General features: G+C 46.6%; 1 protein-coding gene across 2 annotated transcripts in view; it reads right to left on the bottom strand.

The window, feature by feature from the left end:
• Positions 1 to 17,633, bottom strand: part of LOC141085030 (CMP-N-acetylneuraminate-beta-galactosamide-alpha-2,3-sialyltransferase 4-like) — a 78,886-nt gene that overhangs the window by 21,726 nt on the left and 39,527 nt on the right. For both annotated transcript variants that reach the window (XM_073569969.1, XM_073569970.1), the window contains 7 exons: positions 16,681 to 16,814; positions 15,745 to 15,829; positions 15,563 to 15,640; positions 10,195 to 10,292; positions 9,565 to 9,628; positions 8,813 to 8,908; positions 7,876 to 8,065 (listed from right to left, as the gene is read on the bottom strand). In XM_073569969.1, coding sequence (XP_073426070.1) covers positions 7,876 to 8,065; positions 8,813 to 8,908; positions 9,565 to 9,628; positions 10,195 to 10,292; positions 15,563 to 15,640; positions 15,745 to 15,829; positions 16,681 to 16,753 — 684 coding nt within the window. In that variant the 5' untranslated portion in view covers positions 16,754 to 16,814. The remainder of the gene's footprint in view (positions 1 to 7,875; positions 8,066 to 8,812; positions 8,909 to 9,564; positions 9,629 to 10,194; positions 10,293 to 15,562; positions 15,641 to 15,744; positions 15,830 to 16,680; positions 16,815 to 17,633) is intronic.

Genomic DNA, 17,633 nt, shown 5'->3' with positions numbered 1-17,633 from the left:
CATTAGAAGGAAGAGTTTACACTGTATGTGGATCTCACAGTGGCCCCCACTGATGACAAACGAAAAGTGAAGCTGTTTTATTACCTTATTGGGGAAAATGGCAGAGAATTAGCCCACACCTTACTCCCAGACACAGACAACCTCCTTCTAGCAGATATTGTGCAGGCATTTGATAAACACTGTGACCCAAAGAAGAATGAGACAGTGGAAAGATATAACTTTTTCACAAGACATCAGGAGGATGGTGAAAATGTGGACAGATATCTGACAGAGCTGAGGAGGCTGGCAACAACATGTGGTTTTGGAGAGATCAGGGACAGTCTAATCAAAGACAGAATGGTGTGTGGCATAAGAGACAATCATCTCAAAGAAAGATTACTGAGAGAGGAAGACATGACTTTAGAGAAATGCATGCAAATCTGCAGGGCTGCTGAGATGACAAAACACAGCCTGAAGATGATGGCAGGCACCAGTGATAATGATGATGATAAGGTACATGCAGTATCTATGAAAGGAAAGACAAGACCAAGCTCCCCTATAAGCACTGTCCACTGCAAGTATTGTGGGAAAAGACATGAGAGAGACAAAACCAAGTGTTCCGCGTATGATGAAACCTGCAGATTGTGTGGAAAGAAGAATAATTTCTCAGCTGTCTGCAGGCAAGGAACAGGCAAACAGTACAGACAGTTCCATACTGTGACACCAGACACTGACAGTGCAGAGGACATGACATGGCTACAACTGCAGCCTGCAGCAGAGAAAGTCAATGTAGTCAGGCAGAACCATGTAACAGAAAGAGTTCTAGAGTTGAATTTACCGTGTTACGTGGTGGTAACCATGTACCATTATTGGGAGTAAAAGCTGTTCCGGCAATGGACTTAATAAAACTACAGTCACAGAATATTATGTCTGTTGACGTTTCCCAGGATATACCAAATCCCAAACTAAATGCAGAGCACAACTTGGATATTCAGAAAATAAAAACGAAGTATGCTGATTTATTTGAAGGTGATGGGTACTTTGAAGGTAAATATAGGCTAGAAACTGACAACACCGTGCAGCCTACCAGATTACCTACAAGGACATTGCCTGTAGCTTTAATGCAACCGCTGAAAGTAGAACTGCAAGATTTACAGAGAAGAGGCATGATAGCACCAGTCCATAAGAGCACAGATTGGATCAGCAGTTTGGTCATAGTGCGGAAACCATCTGGCAAGTTAAGAATATGCATTGATCCTAAGCCACTCAACAAGGCGCTGAAAAGAAATCATTACCCCATGCCGACATTAGATGATGTTCTACCAGATCTATCAAAAGCTAAAATATTTTCTGTATGTGATGTGAAAAATGTATTTTGGCATGTGGCACTGACTGAAGAATCAAGTTTATTGACAACATTTTCTTCACCATTTGGACGTTTTAAATGGCTGAGAATGCCCATGGGACTAAAACCTGCTCCAGAGGTGTTCCAGCAGACATTAATGCAGGCTTTGGAAGGACTTCCTGGAGTGAAGACAATAGCAGATGATATACTAATAGTGGGAGAAGGTGAAGATATGGAATCTGCAATCAAGGATCACGATCAGAAGATGATACAATTTTTGGACAGATGCAGAGCAAAACACATAAAGCTGAACTTGGACAAATTCAAACTGAAAATGACAGAAGTGGCCTATACTGGACATCGTCTGACTTCAAACGGTGTAAAAGTGGATCCTGAAAAGGTGAGAGCAATACAAGATTTGCCTACCCCTACTGATGTTTGTGGAGTACAACGATTTTTGGGCATGGTAAATTATCTCTCCAAATTTTGCAGTCATCTGTCAGACATGTGTGAGCCACTGAGACAGATAACCCACAAAGATGTGCTCTGGGAATGGAAGGAAATCCAGGAGACTGCTTTCCAATCAGTAAAGAAAGCTATTGCAGATGCAGCAATCCTAAAGTTTTTCGATCCAGATCAAGAAGTAGTGGTACAATGTGATGCTTCAGAAAAAGGCCTTGGAGCTACATTAATGCAGAACAAACAGCCACTCACATTTGCAAGCAGAGCCCTTACAACAGAGCAGGGATATGCTCAGATTGAGAAGGAACTACTGGCTGTGGTGTTTGGGTTGGAGAAGTTTCACCAATACACCTATGGTCGACGGGTAAGAGTACAGTTGGATCACAAACCTTTGGAGAGCATTACAAAGAAACCACTACTGAATGCCCCAAAGAGACTACAGCGCATGCTGTTACGACTTCAGAAATATGATTTTGACATCGGGTACTGTCCATCGGGTTACTGATTGCAGATACGCTAAGCAGAGCTTACCTTCCTATCACAAATGATGAGGAGAAAGACAATGAAACCATCAATATGTGTAACTATCTTGCAGTGTCAAAAGAAAAGTTGAAGAAAATCCAGATTTTCATGGAGAAGGATAAAAGTCTCCAGAGTTTAAAGACTGTCATCTTGCAGGGCTGGCCAAAATACAAGCAACATGCTCCAAGGGAAGTTTCACCATTCTTCCACAGAAGAGATGAATTGTCAGTGCAGCAAGGAATTGTTATGGTCGGCGGAACGCACCAGATATAAAATAATAAGAGGTGCGTTCGCCGCCCGGGGTCCACCATGCGGTAGTTGGTAAGACCGCTGCTGGGTAATGGCAGATGCACCAGAAGGTGACGTAGTGCGCACGGGTTAACGTCACCCGAACGCTAGGAGCGGCTCTGTTCAGACACAGAGTCGCTTGCCAGAAATATATGCAAAGGCGCTGGCCCTGTTAACGTCACAGGAGTCAGCATGTGGCGTCGCAACCGCGAACACCAATAGCTGCTGTTAATGCAGCGCAGCGGCAACTATAGCCGCAAGCGTCGGCGCCGAGAACCGGGCACCGACGGACGCTAGTGTAGGCGAGGGAGCACTGTGGCGTAGCTTGCCACTACCTGGTGCTGACTTAAGAACACACTCTGTCACCAATCGTATTATCCGAGGGAAGGGGTTTCATAATGAGTCAGCCACCAGTCCATGCATCCGTCACCATTCACACACATAGCAAGATAAGTCTACACTAGCGCATCGCCGAGCCGCCCTGCGGACTTTTTATAGCGATGCGCTTCCGGAACCTTCCATTAGCTTGGGAAGGACCAATCAGATCCGACGCAGGACCTGAGCATGTGACCCCTGCTCTCCAGTGAGAGGTCAAGTTGCGGGCATGCCCAGTAGCACGGCATGAGGACTTAGCCTCAGGAGCGGTTCCCTGCAAAGCAGGTTGCGCTGCCATTGCTGCACCAGAGGTAGCAGCAACATCCAGGTTGTCAGAGCGAGTCTGAGCAGCAAGCCTGGCTCGCCGTGTTTGCTGAGCAACACCTGGAGCGGTCGAGGAAGAATGGGAGACCGCAGGATGTCTGGCTCTGGATTCCTGCTGTGCAGTGCCAGGAATCCGACGCCTAACAGGAATCATCTTTAAAGGAGACAGGGTGGTTATACCAGAAGTTCTCAGAAGAGACATACTGAAAACATTGCACTCTTCTCACTTAGGCATGGAAGGATGTCTATGTCGCGCGCAAGAATCTGTTTATTGGCCAGGTATGAATGACCACATTAAAAATTATATAGCACAATGTGAGATATGTGCATCCTGCAGTGATAATCAACCAAAGGAGACATTGCAACCACATGAAATTCCACATAGGCCATGATCAAAAATAGGAACGAACTTGTTCACATGGAATGACAAAGAATACCTGATTACAGTGGACTATTTCTCTAACTTCTGGGAGGTTGATTTGTTGTAGGACACAAGGGTGAGAACAGTGATTAAAAAACTCAAGGCCCATTTTGCCAGGTATGGCATTCCAGATGTCACTTTCTCTGACAATGCGGCACAGTTTACCTCGGAAGAGTTCAAAACCTTCAGCAAGAAATAGGAATTTGAACACCAGACGTCTTCTCCCAGATATCCTCAGAGTAATGGGAAAGCAGAGTCAGCAGTAAAAACAGCCAAAAGACTCATGCAGAAAGCAAAACAAGCAGGTACTGATGTATATCTGTCTATACTGGGATCATAGAAACACACCCACTCAAGGCCTAGACAGCAGTCCGGCACAGAGGCGTACAAAGACACTCTTACCAACTGCGAGTCATCTGTTAAAGCCAGAGTTGCTGGGAAATATCAAAGCTAAATTACAGAAGAATCAAGATAGGCAAGCTTTCTATTACAATAAATCTGCAAAGGATCTGCCTGAGCTCCAGAGAAATGACAACATTAGGCTGCAGCCAAGCAGCTCGTTTGACAAACACTGGCAAAAGGCAAAAGTTGTCCAGAAACTAGGACCTCGGTCCTCGAAATTCTAATATAGGAAGGAAGAAGACTAAGGAGAAATCGGAGCTATCTGAGGAACTCACAAGAAAGAGACAATTCATTTTCATGGCCTTTTGAGCAGTATCCTGACACCCAAGACAACGAGGCAGCAAGTACAAGTCAAGTACCAACCGTGACAGCTGACCATCAGGGTGAGGATTTGGGCCAGAGACAGATAATATCAGAAGGCATATTGGCAGAATCAGAAGAACTACCAGATGTAGGCAGTGACACATCTTATGTTACGAGAGCTGGCAGAATTATCAGAAAACCGGCGCCCCTCAAGGATTATATCTAACTGGACTTATTATGTTATAGCTGTAACTTGGTCATGGTATACATTGTTTATTAATTTTATTGTTCTTTCAGTTAAAAGAGAAAGGATGTAGCAATATGTTATATGTTGATGTGGCCTCTAGGGGTCTCACTACTTTGATGTGTGTACTATAGAGGGTAAGAACTTGTTGGTTAGTTGTTAGCAGACATCTTGTAATGGAGGAATGTATCACAAGTCTCCTGTAATAAACAAGCCTGGAGATATCCAAGGAGTGTGATCCTTGACCGGAAATACATAACAGAACAGAGGGGTACCATGTATACCAGGATACGGGGTGAGGGGACCATACATACCAGGATTGGGGGATGAGGGAGTACCATGCATACCAGGATTGGGGGGTGAGAGGACCATGTATACCAGGATTGGGGGATGAGGAGTACCATGAATACCAGGATTGGGGGATGAGAGGACTATGCATACCAGGATAGGGGGGTGAGGGGACCATACATACCAGGATAGGGGGTGAGGGGGCCATGCATACCAGGATTGGGGGTGAGAGAGCCATGCATACCAGGATTGGGGGTGAGGGGACCATGCATACCAGGATAGGGGGTGAGGGGACCATGCATACCACGATAGGGATGAGGGAGTACCATGGATACCAGGACTGAGGGGTGAGGGGCCCATGCATACCAGGATAAAGAATGGGGTGCCATGCATACCAGGATTGTGGGGTGAGGGTACCATGCATACCAGGATAGGAATGTGGGGTGCCATGCGTACCAGGATAGGAGGGTGGCAGCACATACCAGGATGGTAGACCATATACCCATTAAAATGCTCGCCACCCGGGCGTAGAACGGGTTCATAGCTGATATATATGTGTGTGTCACTGACATATAAATGTATTCTATGAGTATATATCTACTGTTTTGTGAGCTCAGTGTTATTTTACTAAACCCGACAAATGAATTATCACCTATTCTGCTATGTATCTCTATATTATATATATATCTCAATGACATATATATATACAGTATATATATATATATATATATATATATATATATATTCACCTATTCTATGTGTATACATGTAGAATATCTTTTGTCTTAGAACATGTCAGTGTGATTTTACTGTGTAGCCGCATATGAATTGCCGGCTGATTTATCTATCTATCTATCTATCTATCTATCTATCTATCTATCTATCTATCTATCTATCTATCTATCTATCTAATATAAATACATATATACATGTCAGTGACACACACACACACACATATACACTCACTGGCCACTTTATTAGGTACACCATGCTAGTAAGGGGTTGGACCCCCTTTTGCCTTCAGAACTGCCTCAATTCTTTGTGGCAGAGATTCAACAAGGTGCTGGAAGCATTCCTCAGAGATTTTGGACCATATTGACATGATGGCATCACACAGTTGGCGCAGATTTGTCGGCTGCACATCCCTGATGCGAATCTCCCGTTCCACCACATCCCAAAGATGCTCTATTGGATTGAGATCTGGTGACTGAGGAGGCCATTTGAGTACAGTAAACTCATTGTCATGTTCAAGAAACCAATCTGAGATGATTCGAGCTTTATGACATGGCGCATTATCCTGCTGAAAGTAGCCATCAGATGTTGGGTACATTGTGGTCATAAAGGGATGGACATGGTCAGCAACAATACTCAGGTAGGCTGTGGCGTTGCAACGATGCTCAATTGGTACCAAGGGGCCCAAAGAGTGCCCAGAAAAAATTCCCCACACCATGACACCACCACCACCAGCCTGAACCGTTGATACAAGGCAGGATGGATCCATGCTTTCATGTTGTTTACGCCAAATTCTGACCCTACCATCCGAATGTCGCAGCAGAAATCGAGACTCATCAGACCAGGCAACGTTTTTCCAATCTTCTACTGTCCAATTTCGATGAGCTTGTGCAAATTGTAGCCTCAGTTTCCTGTTCTTAGCTGAGAGGAGTGGTACCCAGTGTGGTCTTCTGCTGCTGTAGCCCATCTGCCTCAAAGTTCGACGCACTGTGCGTTCAGAGATGCTCTTCTGCCTACCTTGGTTGTAACGGGTGGCAATTTGAGTCACTGTTGCCTTTCTATCAGCTCGAACCAGTCTGCCCATTCTCCTCTGACCTCTGGCATCAACATGGCATTTCCGGCCACAGAACTGCCGCTCACTGGATTTTTTTTCTTTTTCGGACCATTCTCTGTAAACCCTAGAGATGGTTGTGCGTGAAAATCCCAGTAGATCAGCAGTTTCTGAAATTCTCAGACCAGCCCTTCTGGCACCAACAATCATGCCACGTTCAAAGGCACTCAAATCACCTTTCTTCCCCATACTGATGCTCGGTTTGAACTGCAGGAGATTGTCTTGACCATGTCTACATGCCTAAATGCACTGAGTTGCCGCCATGTGATTGGCTGATTAGAAATTAAGTCTTAACACACAGTTGGACAGGTGTACCTAATAAAGTGGCCAGTGAGTGTATATGTATTTATATTAGATAGATTTATAGATAGATAGAAAAGTCGGCAATTCATATGCGGCTATAATCACACTGACAGCTCAAAAAAGAATAGATAGAATAGATATATACACATAGAATACATAGATATATACATGTCGGTGACAGACACATATATATCTGTGTATTCTATGTGTATATATCTATACTATTCTAACATGTCAGTGTGATTGTACAGTAGCCGTAGATGAATTTCCGGCTTTTTTCAAAGGACACCGGTGCGTATAAATCGGACAGCACTCGCATGGTGCGAGCGCAGTCAGATTTTTTATCGCACCCATTGACTTGCATTGGCGATTTTCACCTTGCTGCAATTTTTTTCTCAGTCCGATTTCGGCTGAGAAAAAAATCACAAATGAGATGTCACCCATTGAAAAACATTGGTCAGAGTGCAATCCGATTTTTAATCGGATTGCACTCATCCGATTTTCGTACTAGTGAGTATGAGCCCTTAATGTGTGATTGGTGAGAAGTTGAGTATTTCCAAGAGAGAGTGGTGGGACTGTGGACAGTTTGAGGGGTGGAGGCGGGGCTGGGGCGGAGCCTGGGTGGAGTCTCAAGGGGGCCCCAAAAGTTTTGCCAGTATGGGGCCTCGAAATTCCTAGTGGCAGCCCTGTTTGGTGCTATCCCTGTAGTCCCTGTATCAGGTGTGTGTTGGGGCCTTGTATGGATGCAGCTCTGTACTTCACCCTACATAACGCACCGGCTTCTCATCATTCAGGATTGTTAACAGCCATTTGAGGTCCAGACTCTTGAATGGAACCAGCACCATCAGCGTCTCCGGATTATTATCCAAGGTCAAATCGAAGTTTGCAGATTCTGGGTAAAACATGCGGATGGTGGTCTTACTGCCCACATCACTCTCATAATTATAAACTGGACCATTGTTCAACCTGTGGAAGATATAAAGAAATGGGATAAATCAGATTATGCACAGTTCATGCCTGGAGAATAGAACAGGGACAATAAAGGGTTAACTCCTCAAATGAAAAAAAAATTCTAAAGTTTTTTGTTTTGTCACTTGCAGTACCTTTCCCTACCACTGTCCTATGGCCATAGACATCAAGACAACAGCGCCACCCTCACTTGTACAATGTAATTGCTCTAGATTGCGGCTCTCACAGAAGATGTGAGTTCGTCTGTGATCAGTCACAATGGGACTGCCATATACTATGGAGATAGCACTCCACCTAACATCCCTTTAGTTCAGTAAGACCCCAGCTGTCTCTCATACTTCCCGGAACCTGCTCTCTTCTTAGTCTTCTCACTGATATTGTAACTCAGTGAGGGATATAGAAGTGACGCAGTGGGTCCGAGGGGTATAGAAGTGGCGCAGTGGGTGCGAGGGGTATAGAAGTGGTGCAGTGGGTGCGAGGGATACAGAAGTGGCGCTGTGGGTGCGAGGGATATAGAAGTGGCGCTGTGGGTGCGAGGGATATAGAAGTGGCGCTGTGGGTGCGAGGGATATAGAAGTGGTGCAGTGGGTGCGAGGGATATAGAAGTGGCGCAGTGGATTCGTTCCTGAGGTTCAGCAGGTGCCGTCTGTATAATGAAGGCTTCTGTCTATAAAGGTTTATAGACAAGATCTACAAACAATGACACATTATAGACAACATAACACTGAAGCAAGGAAGGCTCACCTGATGACTACGTCATACTTGTCGATGACGTCACCCAGAGAACTATTCTTTAAGCGATATCCATTCCCGACCACCACACAGCGACGACACTGCAGACTGAATGCGGAAGGAAGCATGAATATACGCCCTTCATATGCGAATAAGTGTATACAGTGTTGGATTAGGGGACCAAAGACCCTCCTGTAACACTGAGTCTGGGGCCACTGCTACATGTGGACACTATCTGACTCTCCACACACATTACCGCTGCATCTGTCTGTACATAGAGAATCATGTGCATTGTTGCATCCACTGCTCATATAGGGGTGAGGGCCCACCAGGGGATTCACGGCTCCGCTATGGGCCGATCTGAGCCTAAGGGCAGAGACACACTGGCGTATCTTTCGTCCGAGAATCACATCGTAAAACTCGCACTGGCTGTCTGCTCTCCTGAGCTTGACAGCTGCATAGTAATCCATCACACTGTAATGCTCAGGTCAGGAGAGGTGCCGGCCAGTCCGTGCTATGCAATGCGATTATCGTATGAGAAATTCGGCAGTGTGACTCCAGCCTAATAACTGTGTATATACACATACTGTATCTGCAGAGCTTGGGATCAGTTCTCAGAGCGACCACTAGGAGGCGACAAAGACTGGAGAATGCGCAGCCCATCGGCACCAGACTGAGACTGGCTCAGACGCAGGTTTATAATGGATTTATTCCCTTATATGACACCAACATATTCTGCAGAAAACATGAGTGATACTCTTTACCTGTCAATCGTATGCGGTACATGGAAATGCTCAGTGAGCGCCAGCGTCTGCATCAGCAGCAGCTCTAGATAAAGGAATAACAAGATCAATATACATTGTACACATGTAACATAGTACTGCCCCCATAGAGGAGCCACATAATAGTGCCATACATTGTACACATGTAACATAATAATAATCTTTATATAGCGCTAACATAATCCGCAGCGCTTTACAGTTTGCACACATTATCATCACTGTCCCCAATGGGGCTTACAATCTAAATTCCCTATCAGTATGTCTTTGGAATGTGGGAGGAAACCCACGCAAACACGGGGAGAACATACAAACTCCTTGCAGATGTTGTCCTTGGTGGGATTCAAACCCAGGACTCCAGCGCTGCAATGCTATCCACTGAGCCACCGTCCTGCCCATAACATAGTACTGACACCATAGAGGAGCCACATAATAGTGCCTTACATTGTATACATGTAACATAGTACTGCCTGCATACAGGGAACACATAATAGTGCCATACATTGTACACATGTAACATAGCTCTTCCCCCATACAGGGGCCACATAATATATATATTTATTACAGCGCCTCCTGCGCTGGTGCAGTAAAGGGGTGCTAACCACGGTATCTCACCATTTCCTTTGGTGCCATATGGCAGACTGTACGCAGAGCGATTCTCGGCCCAGAAATAATCACTGATCTGCAGAAAGATTCTGTGATTTCTGGAGAAACTGAAATAAATCAGGAGAAAAGTGGAAAAGTGATGGAATCCTGGTAACATCAGTGGTGGCCCCAGGGTAAGTTGGAGTGGGGCCCCATCCAGGGCCGGACTGGCCATCTGGCAATTCTGGCAAATGCCAGAAGGGCCTGTCTGCTCATGGGCCGCCTTGTCTGCTACATTGTTAGCAGAATTCGTGTTCTCAAGAGACACCCATACTGTTAAGAGATGCGATGGAGCACAAAGTTGCTGACTCCGTCACTTACCCAAGCAGGCCACCGGTATCATGAGAAATATTGGTCATTATTATTATTATTATTATTATTTATTGTTATAGCGCCATTTATTCCATGGCGCTTTACATGTAAGGAGGGGTATACATAATAAAAACAAGTACAATAATGTTAAACAATACAAGTCATAACTGGTACAGGAGGAGAGAGGACCCTGCCCGCGAAGGCTCACAATCTACAAGGGATGGGTGAGAATACAGTAGGCGAGGGTAGAGCTGGTCATGCAGCGGTTTGGTCGATCGGTGGTTACTGCAGGTTATAGGCTTGTCAGAAGAGGTGGGTCTTCAGGCTCTTTTTGAAGGTTTCGATGGTAGGTGAGAGTCTGATATGTTGGGGTAGAGAGTTCCAGAGTAGGGGTGATGCGCGAGAGAAATCTTGTATGCGATTGTGGGAAGAGGAGATAAGAGTGGAGTAGAGAAGGAGATCTTGTGAGGATCGGAGATTGCGTGCAGGAAAGTACCGGGAGACGAGGTCACAGATGTATTTAGGAGACAGGTTGTGGATGGCTTTGTATGTCATGGTTAGGGTTTTGTACTGGAGTCTCTGGGCAATGGGGAGCCAGTGAAGGGATTGACAGAGGGGAGAAGCTGGGGAATAGCGGGGTGGACAGGTGGATTAGACGGGCAGCAGAGTTTAGAATAGATTGGAGGGGTGCGAGAGTGTTCGAGGGGAGGCCACAGAGCAGGAGGTTGCAGTAGTCAAGGCGAGAGATTATGAGGGCATGGACTAGGGTTTTTGTAGATTTTTGGTTGAGGAATGAACGGATTCGTGAAATATTTTTGAGTTGAAGTCGGCAGGAAGTGGAAAGGGCTTGGATATGTGGTTTGAAGGAGAGATCAGCGTCAAGGATTACCCCGAGGCAGCGAGCTTGTGGGACTGGGGAGAGTGGGCAGCCATTTACTGTAATGGATAGGTTTGTTGGGGGGGGTCACGTGAGATGGGGGAAAGATGATGAATTCTGTTTTGTCCATGTTAAGTTTCAGAAATCTAGCAGAGAAGAAGGATGAAATAGTGGACAGACATTGAGGGATTCTGGTTAGTAGGGAGGTGATATCTGGTCCAGAGATGCAGATCTGTGTGTCATCAGCATAGAGATGATACTGAAATCCATGAGATTTTATGAGCTGTCCCAGGCCAAAGGTGTAAATGGAGAAGAGCAGGGGTCCTAGGACTGAACCTTGTGGGACTCCGACAGATAGGGGGCGAGGTGAGGAGGTGGTGTGTGAGTGGGAGACGCTGAATGTCCGGTCTGTTAGGTATGATGAGATCCAGGATAGGGCCAAGTCTGTGATGCCAAGGGATGAGAGGGTCTGTAATAATAGGGAATGGTCCACTGTGTCAAAGGCAGCCGACAGGTCCAGGAGAAGGAGGACAGAGTAGTGTCGCTTGCTCTTGGCGGTTAAGAGGTCATTGGTGACCTTAGTAAGGGCAGTTTCAGTGGAGTGGTGTGACCGGAAGCCAGATTGCAAGCGGTCGAAGAGGGAGCAAGAAGAGAGATGGGAGGACAGGTCAAGGTAGACGTGTTGTTCCAGTAGCTTGGAGGCATAGGGGAGAAGTGATATAGGGCGATAGCTAGTGTGATAAAACACTCCGGGATCACCTTTGCTGGGGTCAAAGGTCACGTGCGTTCAGCAGGAAACTCAGGCGCAGAGCTGGGATTCGGGTGTAACTGACCCTGAGTCAGGTTTATTAACGGTGAAAGCAATGCAACAAGGAAATAAAACATAAAACAAATCCTTGCCTGTCCGGCACTAACTAAACAATGGACAACCTAACTACCAACTGGCGGGCTTCTCCCGTCCAGCCAAACCACAGTTGCAGTGGGCACTGCTTCCACTCACGTGTGTCTCTCACACAGACAGGCTCTCTGTGTTCCCAGGCTGAGACACTCACACAACCACCTGGCATCCTTTTATATCCACCTCCCATTATTCATTAGCAAGCAGGTGCGATACTGACCAGACTAGGCCACATAGGAAAGGAATCTGGGTGAGATATACCTGCCCTCATCCACTATTCCCACATGATTCTCACACTAGATACAGAGGATGGGTCAAGAGAGGGCTTTTTGAGGATAGGTGTGATGGAGGCAGGTTTAAAGCTTGAGGGGAAAACACCAGTTGTTAGTGATAGGTTGAAGAGATGGGTTAGGTTGGGATGAAGACTGTGGTGAGGTTTGGGATGAAGTGGGAAAGGATCGGGTCAAGTGCACAAGTGGTGAGGTGATCTTGAGAGTAGAGTGGAGAGTCGATCTTCTGTAATGGTGGAGAAGTTGGTTTTGGAGGTGGAGGGCTGGGAAGTCGGGAGGAGGGGCTCTGGGGTTGTTGACCAAAACTGTCTCTGATGTTATCAATCTTCTGCTTGAAAAATGAGGCAAAGTCTTCAGCTGAGATGAGTGGGGAGGGAGGAGGTGCTGGGGGACGGAGGAGAGAATTGAAGGTGTTGAATAACTGTTTAGGGTTGTGAGACAGGGAGGATATGAGAGATGAGAAGTAGGTTTGTTTAGCTGTGGCGAGTGTGGTCTTGAAAGTAGTGAGGGACTGTTTGAATGCGATGAAGTGCTCGTTGGAGTGGGATCTTTTCCATCTGCGCTCAGCAGCCCTGGAAGCTCGCCTCAGTTCTTTGGTCAGGCTGGTGTGCCAGGGCTGTCTGTTGATTTTGCGAGCTTTGCTATGTGTAAGTGGGGCAGCAGATTCCAAAGCTACAGCTATTGTGGCGTTACATAGAGCAGCAGCGTCATCCGGATTGTGTAAGGAACTTATATCTGTGAGAGGGAGGAGGGATTCAGAGAATGAGTGTAGGTCAAGGTGTTTAAGATTTCTGCGAGGGTGTGAAAGTTTGTGGGGTGGGGATTGTAGACATGGAGTGGAGAGGGAAGAGAATGTGAGAAGGTTGTGGTCAGAGAGAGGAAGAGGTGAGTTAGAGAGGTTAGATAGGGAGCAGAGGCGGGTGAAGATGAGGTCCAGTGTGTGGCCATCTTTGTGGGTGGCTGTAGAAGACCATTGAGTGAGGCCGAAGGAGGAAGTGAGAAATAGAAGTTTAATGGAAGCTGAGAGGGAAGTGTCAATGGGGATGTTGAAGTCGCCCATGATAATAGTAGGGATGTCCGTGGAAAGGAAATGAAGTAGCCAGGTGGTGAAGTGGTCAAAGAAGGTTGTGGCTGGCCCTGGGGGGCGGTAGATGACAGCCAGTTGGATGGGGAGTAGATGCACACAGAGTGCACCTCAAAGGAAGGGAGGGTAACAGAGGGTGGCAGTGGGATTGGGGTGAAGGAGCAGGTATCTGACAGGAGAAAACCAACTCCTCCGCCATGTTTGCTGCTGGGGGCGGGGGGTGTGAGAAAGGTGGAAGCCACCATATGAAAGTGCAGCAGGAGAGGCTGTGTCAGAAGGGGTGAGCCAGGTTTCGGTGATGGCAAGGAAAGTTTGGTAGTAACAAAAAGATCATGGATGTAGGAAAGCTTGTTGCAGACAGAGCGAGCGTTCCACAGAGCTACTGTTAGTGGGACTGGGGAAGCGGAGGCTGGGTGAATGGGTATAAGGTTGGAGTGGTTACGGAAGGTTGTGATAGAGCGTGGATGGGAGGTAGAAATGACTGTGGGAATGTGATGAGGAGGACCAGGATTTGGAGAGATATCGCCAGCCGTGAGAAGGAGCAGAGAAAGTGTTAGCAGGTGGGAGCAGGAGAGGGCATGAGGGGGCTGTATGTGTTTGGAGACAGAGGATTGTATGTTAAGGAACAGTTTTGAGGAGGAGGTGAGGTGGATGGGGAGGATTGAAGAAGAGATGAACAGTTCCTTACTAGGAGTAGGGATTAGGGGAATTAGCAGAAAGTGAAGGATTATTGTGGTGAAAGTGAAAACAAATAGAAACATTGATTAGTGACTGTGAACAGTTACCTTCAGTTCCCTTCTGGTTCAATTCTGGTTTTAATTCTAAAATTTTTCTTCACACTTCTAGAACACACTTCTAGGAATCACACTGCAGACTGAAGTCTATGCAGACTTGAGCTATGCAATATATGTACAACTAAGTGCAGTCAGGTGTGAAGCAGAGAGGAGTGGTCTCTGCTCATCTTGGTCACACAATTAAGAGTGGACCAGATGCATATGATCAAGCCAGAGTAAACAAGGTCATAAATAACTCTGGGGTAAGCTGGGGTTAGCTGAAAGGCATACCATGTGAATGCTAGGTGCAGAGGCAAGTCTATATGCAAAGCTGGGTGATGGACTATGTGCACTTCATAGATAGACAGCAGGAGAGCTGGGTGGATGAACATACCTGTCGGAAGAATGTAGTAAATCTCCCTTTCCTCTATCCAGGGTAATATTAGTAATATGTCCCATTTGGTGCTCGGGGACGGTGACAGCATGGGCCTGTGTGATTTCAAATGCCAGGACTGAATTTTAGTCCCAGCCCGTACCTGGCCTCATCCCAATACTACAGGATAACGGTGCAGTACAGCAGTTCTATAGAGTACCCCAATATACTGCTATCCAGAGTCTGGGGCCCTCAGTAGCCACTAGAGGAGAAGTCTAGAGCAGGCACATATGGCGGGGTCTGCGGGGAAGGCCACCCTCCAACAGTGTTGGGCCAAGGCTGCGCTGTCCTGACCGACGGCCCTGGTGGGGTGATGGCCACTGCCAGGTATGGACTGGGACTGAAATTCAGCCCTGGCATTTGAAATCACACAAGCCCTTGCTGTCACTGTCACCATGAACCAGATGGGATATATTACTAATATTACCCTGGATGGAGAAAAGGAAGATTTACTACAAGATCAATATTTCTAATGATACCGGTGGCCTGCTGGAGTAAGTGACAGAGTCAGTGACTTTGTGCTCCATCACATCTCTTAACAGTATGGGTGTCTTCAGAACAACGATTCCGTTAACGTAGCAGAGAAGGCGGCCCATGACCAGACAGGCCCTTTTGGCATTTGCCAGAATTGTCAGATGGCCAGTCCGGCCCTGGTCACTGCAGATACTCACTTGGGAATGATGGCGGCTGCCTTTGCTGCAACTTCTCCTGCGGTACACGAATTTCCAACAGAATTCATGTACGATGGCCTGAAAGGAAGGAGACAATGCAAATATATTACAACCTGACGTGTCGGGACTGCGTGCTGCCCCCTACAGAACAACATGCAACAACCCGAGAGAACAACGTTTACCTGATTGTATCATAATCTGCCCTTGTAAATAACACAATACAGAAGAATGTAACGGCAGAAGTGACGAGCTCCAAGACCACCCAACCTGCAACATCGAGAAGGGGTTATACCCACAGTGCCCACAGGACAGGATTAGATACACGGCTGAGCAGTCAGCAACACACAGGATAGGGTTAGATACACAGCTCAGCAGACAGTATCACACAGAAAAGAATTAGATACACAGCTCAGCAGTCAGTATCACACAGGATAGAATTAGATACATGGCTCAGCAGACAGTATCACACAGGATAGGATTAGATACACAGCTCAGCAGTCAGTATCACACAGAATAGTATTAGATACACAGCTCAGCAGACAGTATCACACAGAAAAGAATTAGATACACAGCTCAGCAGTCAGTATCACACACGATAGAATTAGATACATGGCTCAGCAGTCAGTATCACACACGATAGAATTAGATACATGGCTCAGCAGTCAGTATCACACAGGATAGGATTAGATACACGGCTCAGCAGTCAGTATCACACAGGATAGAATTAGATACATGGCTCAGCAGACAGTATCACACAGGATAGGATTAGATACACAGCTCAGCAGTCAGTATCACACAGGATAGTATTAGATACACAGCTCAGCAGATAGTATTACACAGAAAAGAATTAGATACACAGCTCAGCAGTCAGTATCACACAGGATGGGATTAGATACACGGCTCAGCAGTCAGTATCACACAGGATAGGATTAGATACACGGCTCAGCAGTCAGTATCACACAGGATAGGATTAGATACACAGCTCAGCAGTCAGTATCGCATAGGATAGGATTAGATACACGGCTCAGCAGACAGTATTATATGTCAGGATTGGATACACGGCTCAGCAGACAGTCACATGGCAGGATTGAGGCTGATAGAGGAGGAAAGTAGCTCACAATGAGGGAACAGGTCGGCTCTCAGTATATTTGCAGTTCGTGTAATTTCCATTCTTGTTGCAGAGATGTTCATGGCGTCGATCACCAATTTAGTTTTCTCATTGAGAAGGAAATGGTGAGATCATCTGCGACATCTGAAGGAAGCAATGTAAATCGTCATTTATGTGTGAATCAGACTTCTGGAGCAGAACTATTAAAGGGCCAGTGCACACACTCACGTAAGGAGGAGCGGGGGAAGGGAACTGACAACTTTGCTGAGCTTGTGGTGGAAGCACCTAGTGTGGTTATGTCTATTGCATCAGACCGCTGTGACGGAGAGAAGACATGACAGGACCCCAGGGCTGGCATCATGATGATGGTGAAACATTTTGCTCTGCACAATCCCTTGTATCGCCGGGTTTTATTACTCCGGCACTAATTTACCATTTGTGACTGGGGAGCGGCGCTGTTCCCCATCCCAGGAGACCCACAGGATGCTCAGGGGTCGCCTCCTTGGTACCTGCCCTGACAGGTCATATATAGGGAGTGGTAAAGTGGGTAATCCCTTCATCAGGGGCAAAAATGAAGTTTGGTGCCCCCGCACTGCTGCTGGGTGCTGACCCCATTCTTGTATAACCCTGCCCACGGGCACATGTCCCCATCGTGTCTGATCAGCAGTGGGTGAGCTTATAACAACCTGTCATATATTAACGATCCTCCTAATGTATTGATCTTGGCTCGGTGCTGCTCACTGAGTTTGCCTTTGTGTGCTCACCGCTATTTCCTTGTACACATTGCCAGGAGGGGTTTGGCATCGGGACAATCTGTCTATCACAGGCATAAAAACGGATTAAACCCCAGAAAATTCTGCACTGGACCCATAAAACCTGTTGGCAGCACCCAGGGGTGAACACACGGGCACGGCTCTGTTAGAGCGGTGCACGGATCCACAGATGTACTATTGAGCCCACGTG

Source organism: Dendrobates tinctorius, unplaced genomic scaffold (genome assembly GCF_039654945.1).
Source record: "Dendrobates tinctorius isolate UK_male_01 unplaced genomic scaffold, ASM3965494v1 ptg000028l, whole genome shotgun sequence".
Taxonomy (NCBI): Eukaryota; Metazoa; Chordata; class Amphibia; order Anura; family Dendrobatidae; genus Dendrobates; species Dendrobates tinctorius.
This window is presented reverse-complemented; position numbering and strand designations above follow the sequence as displayed.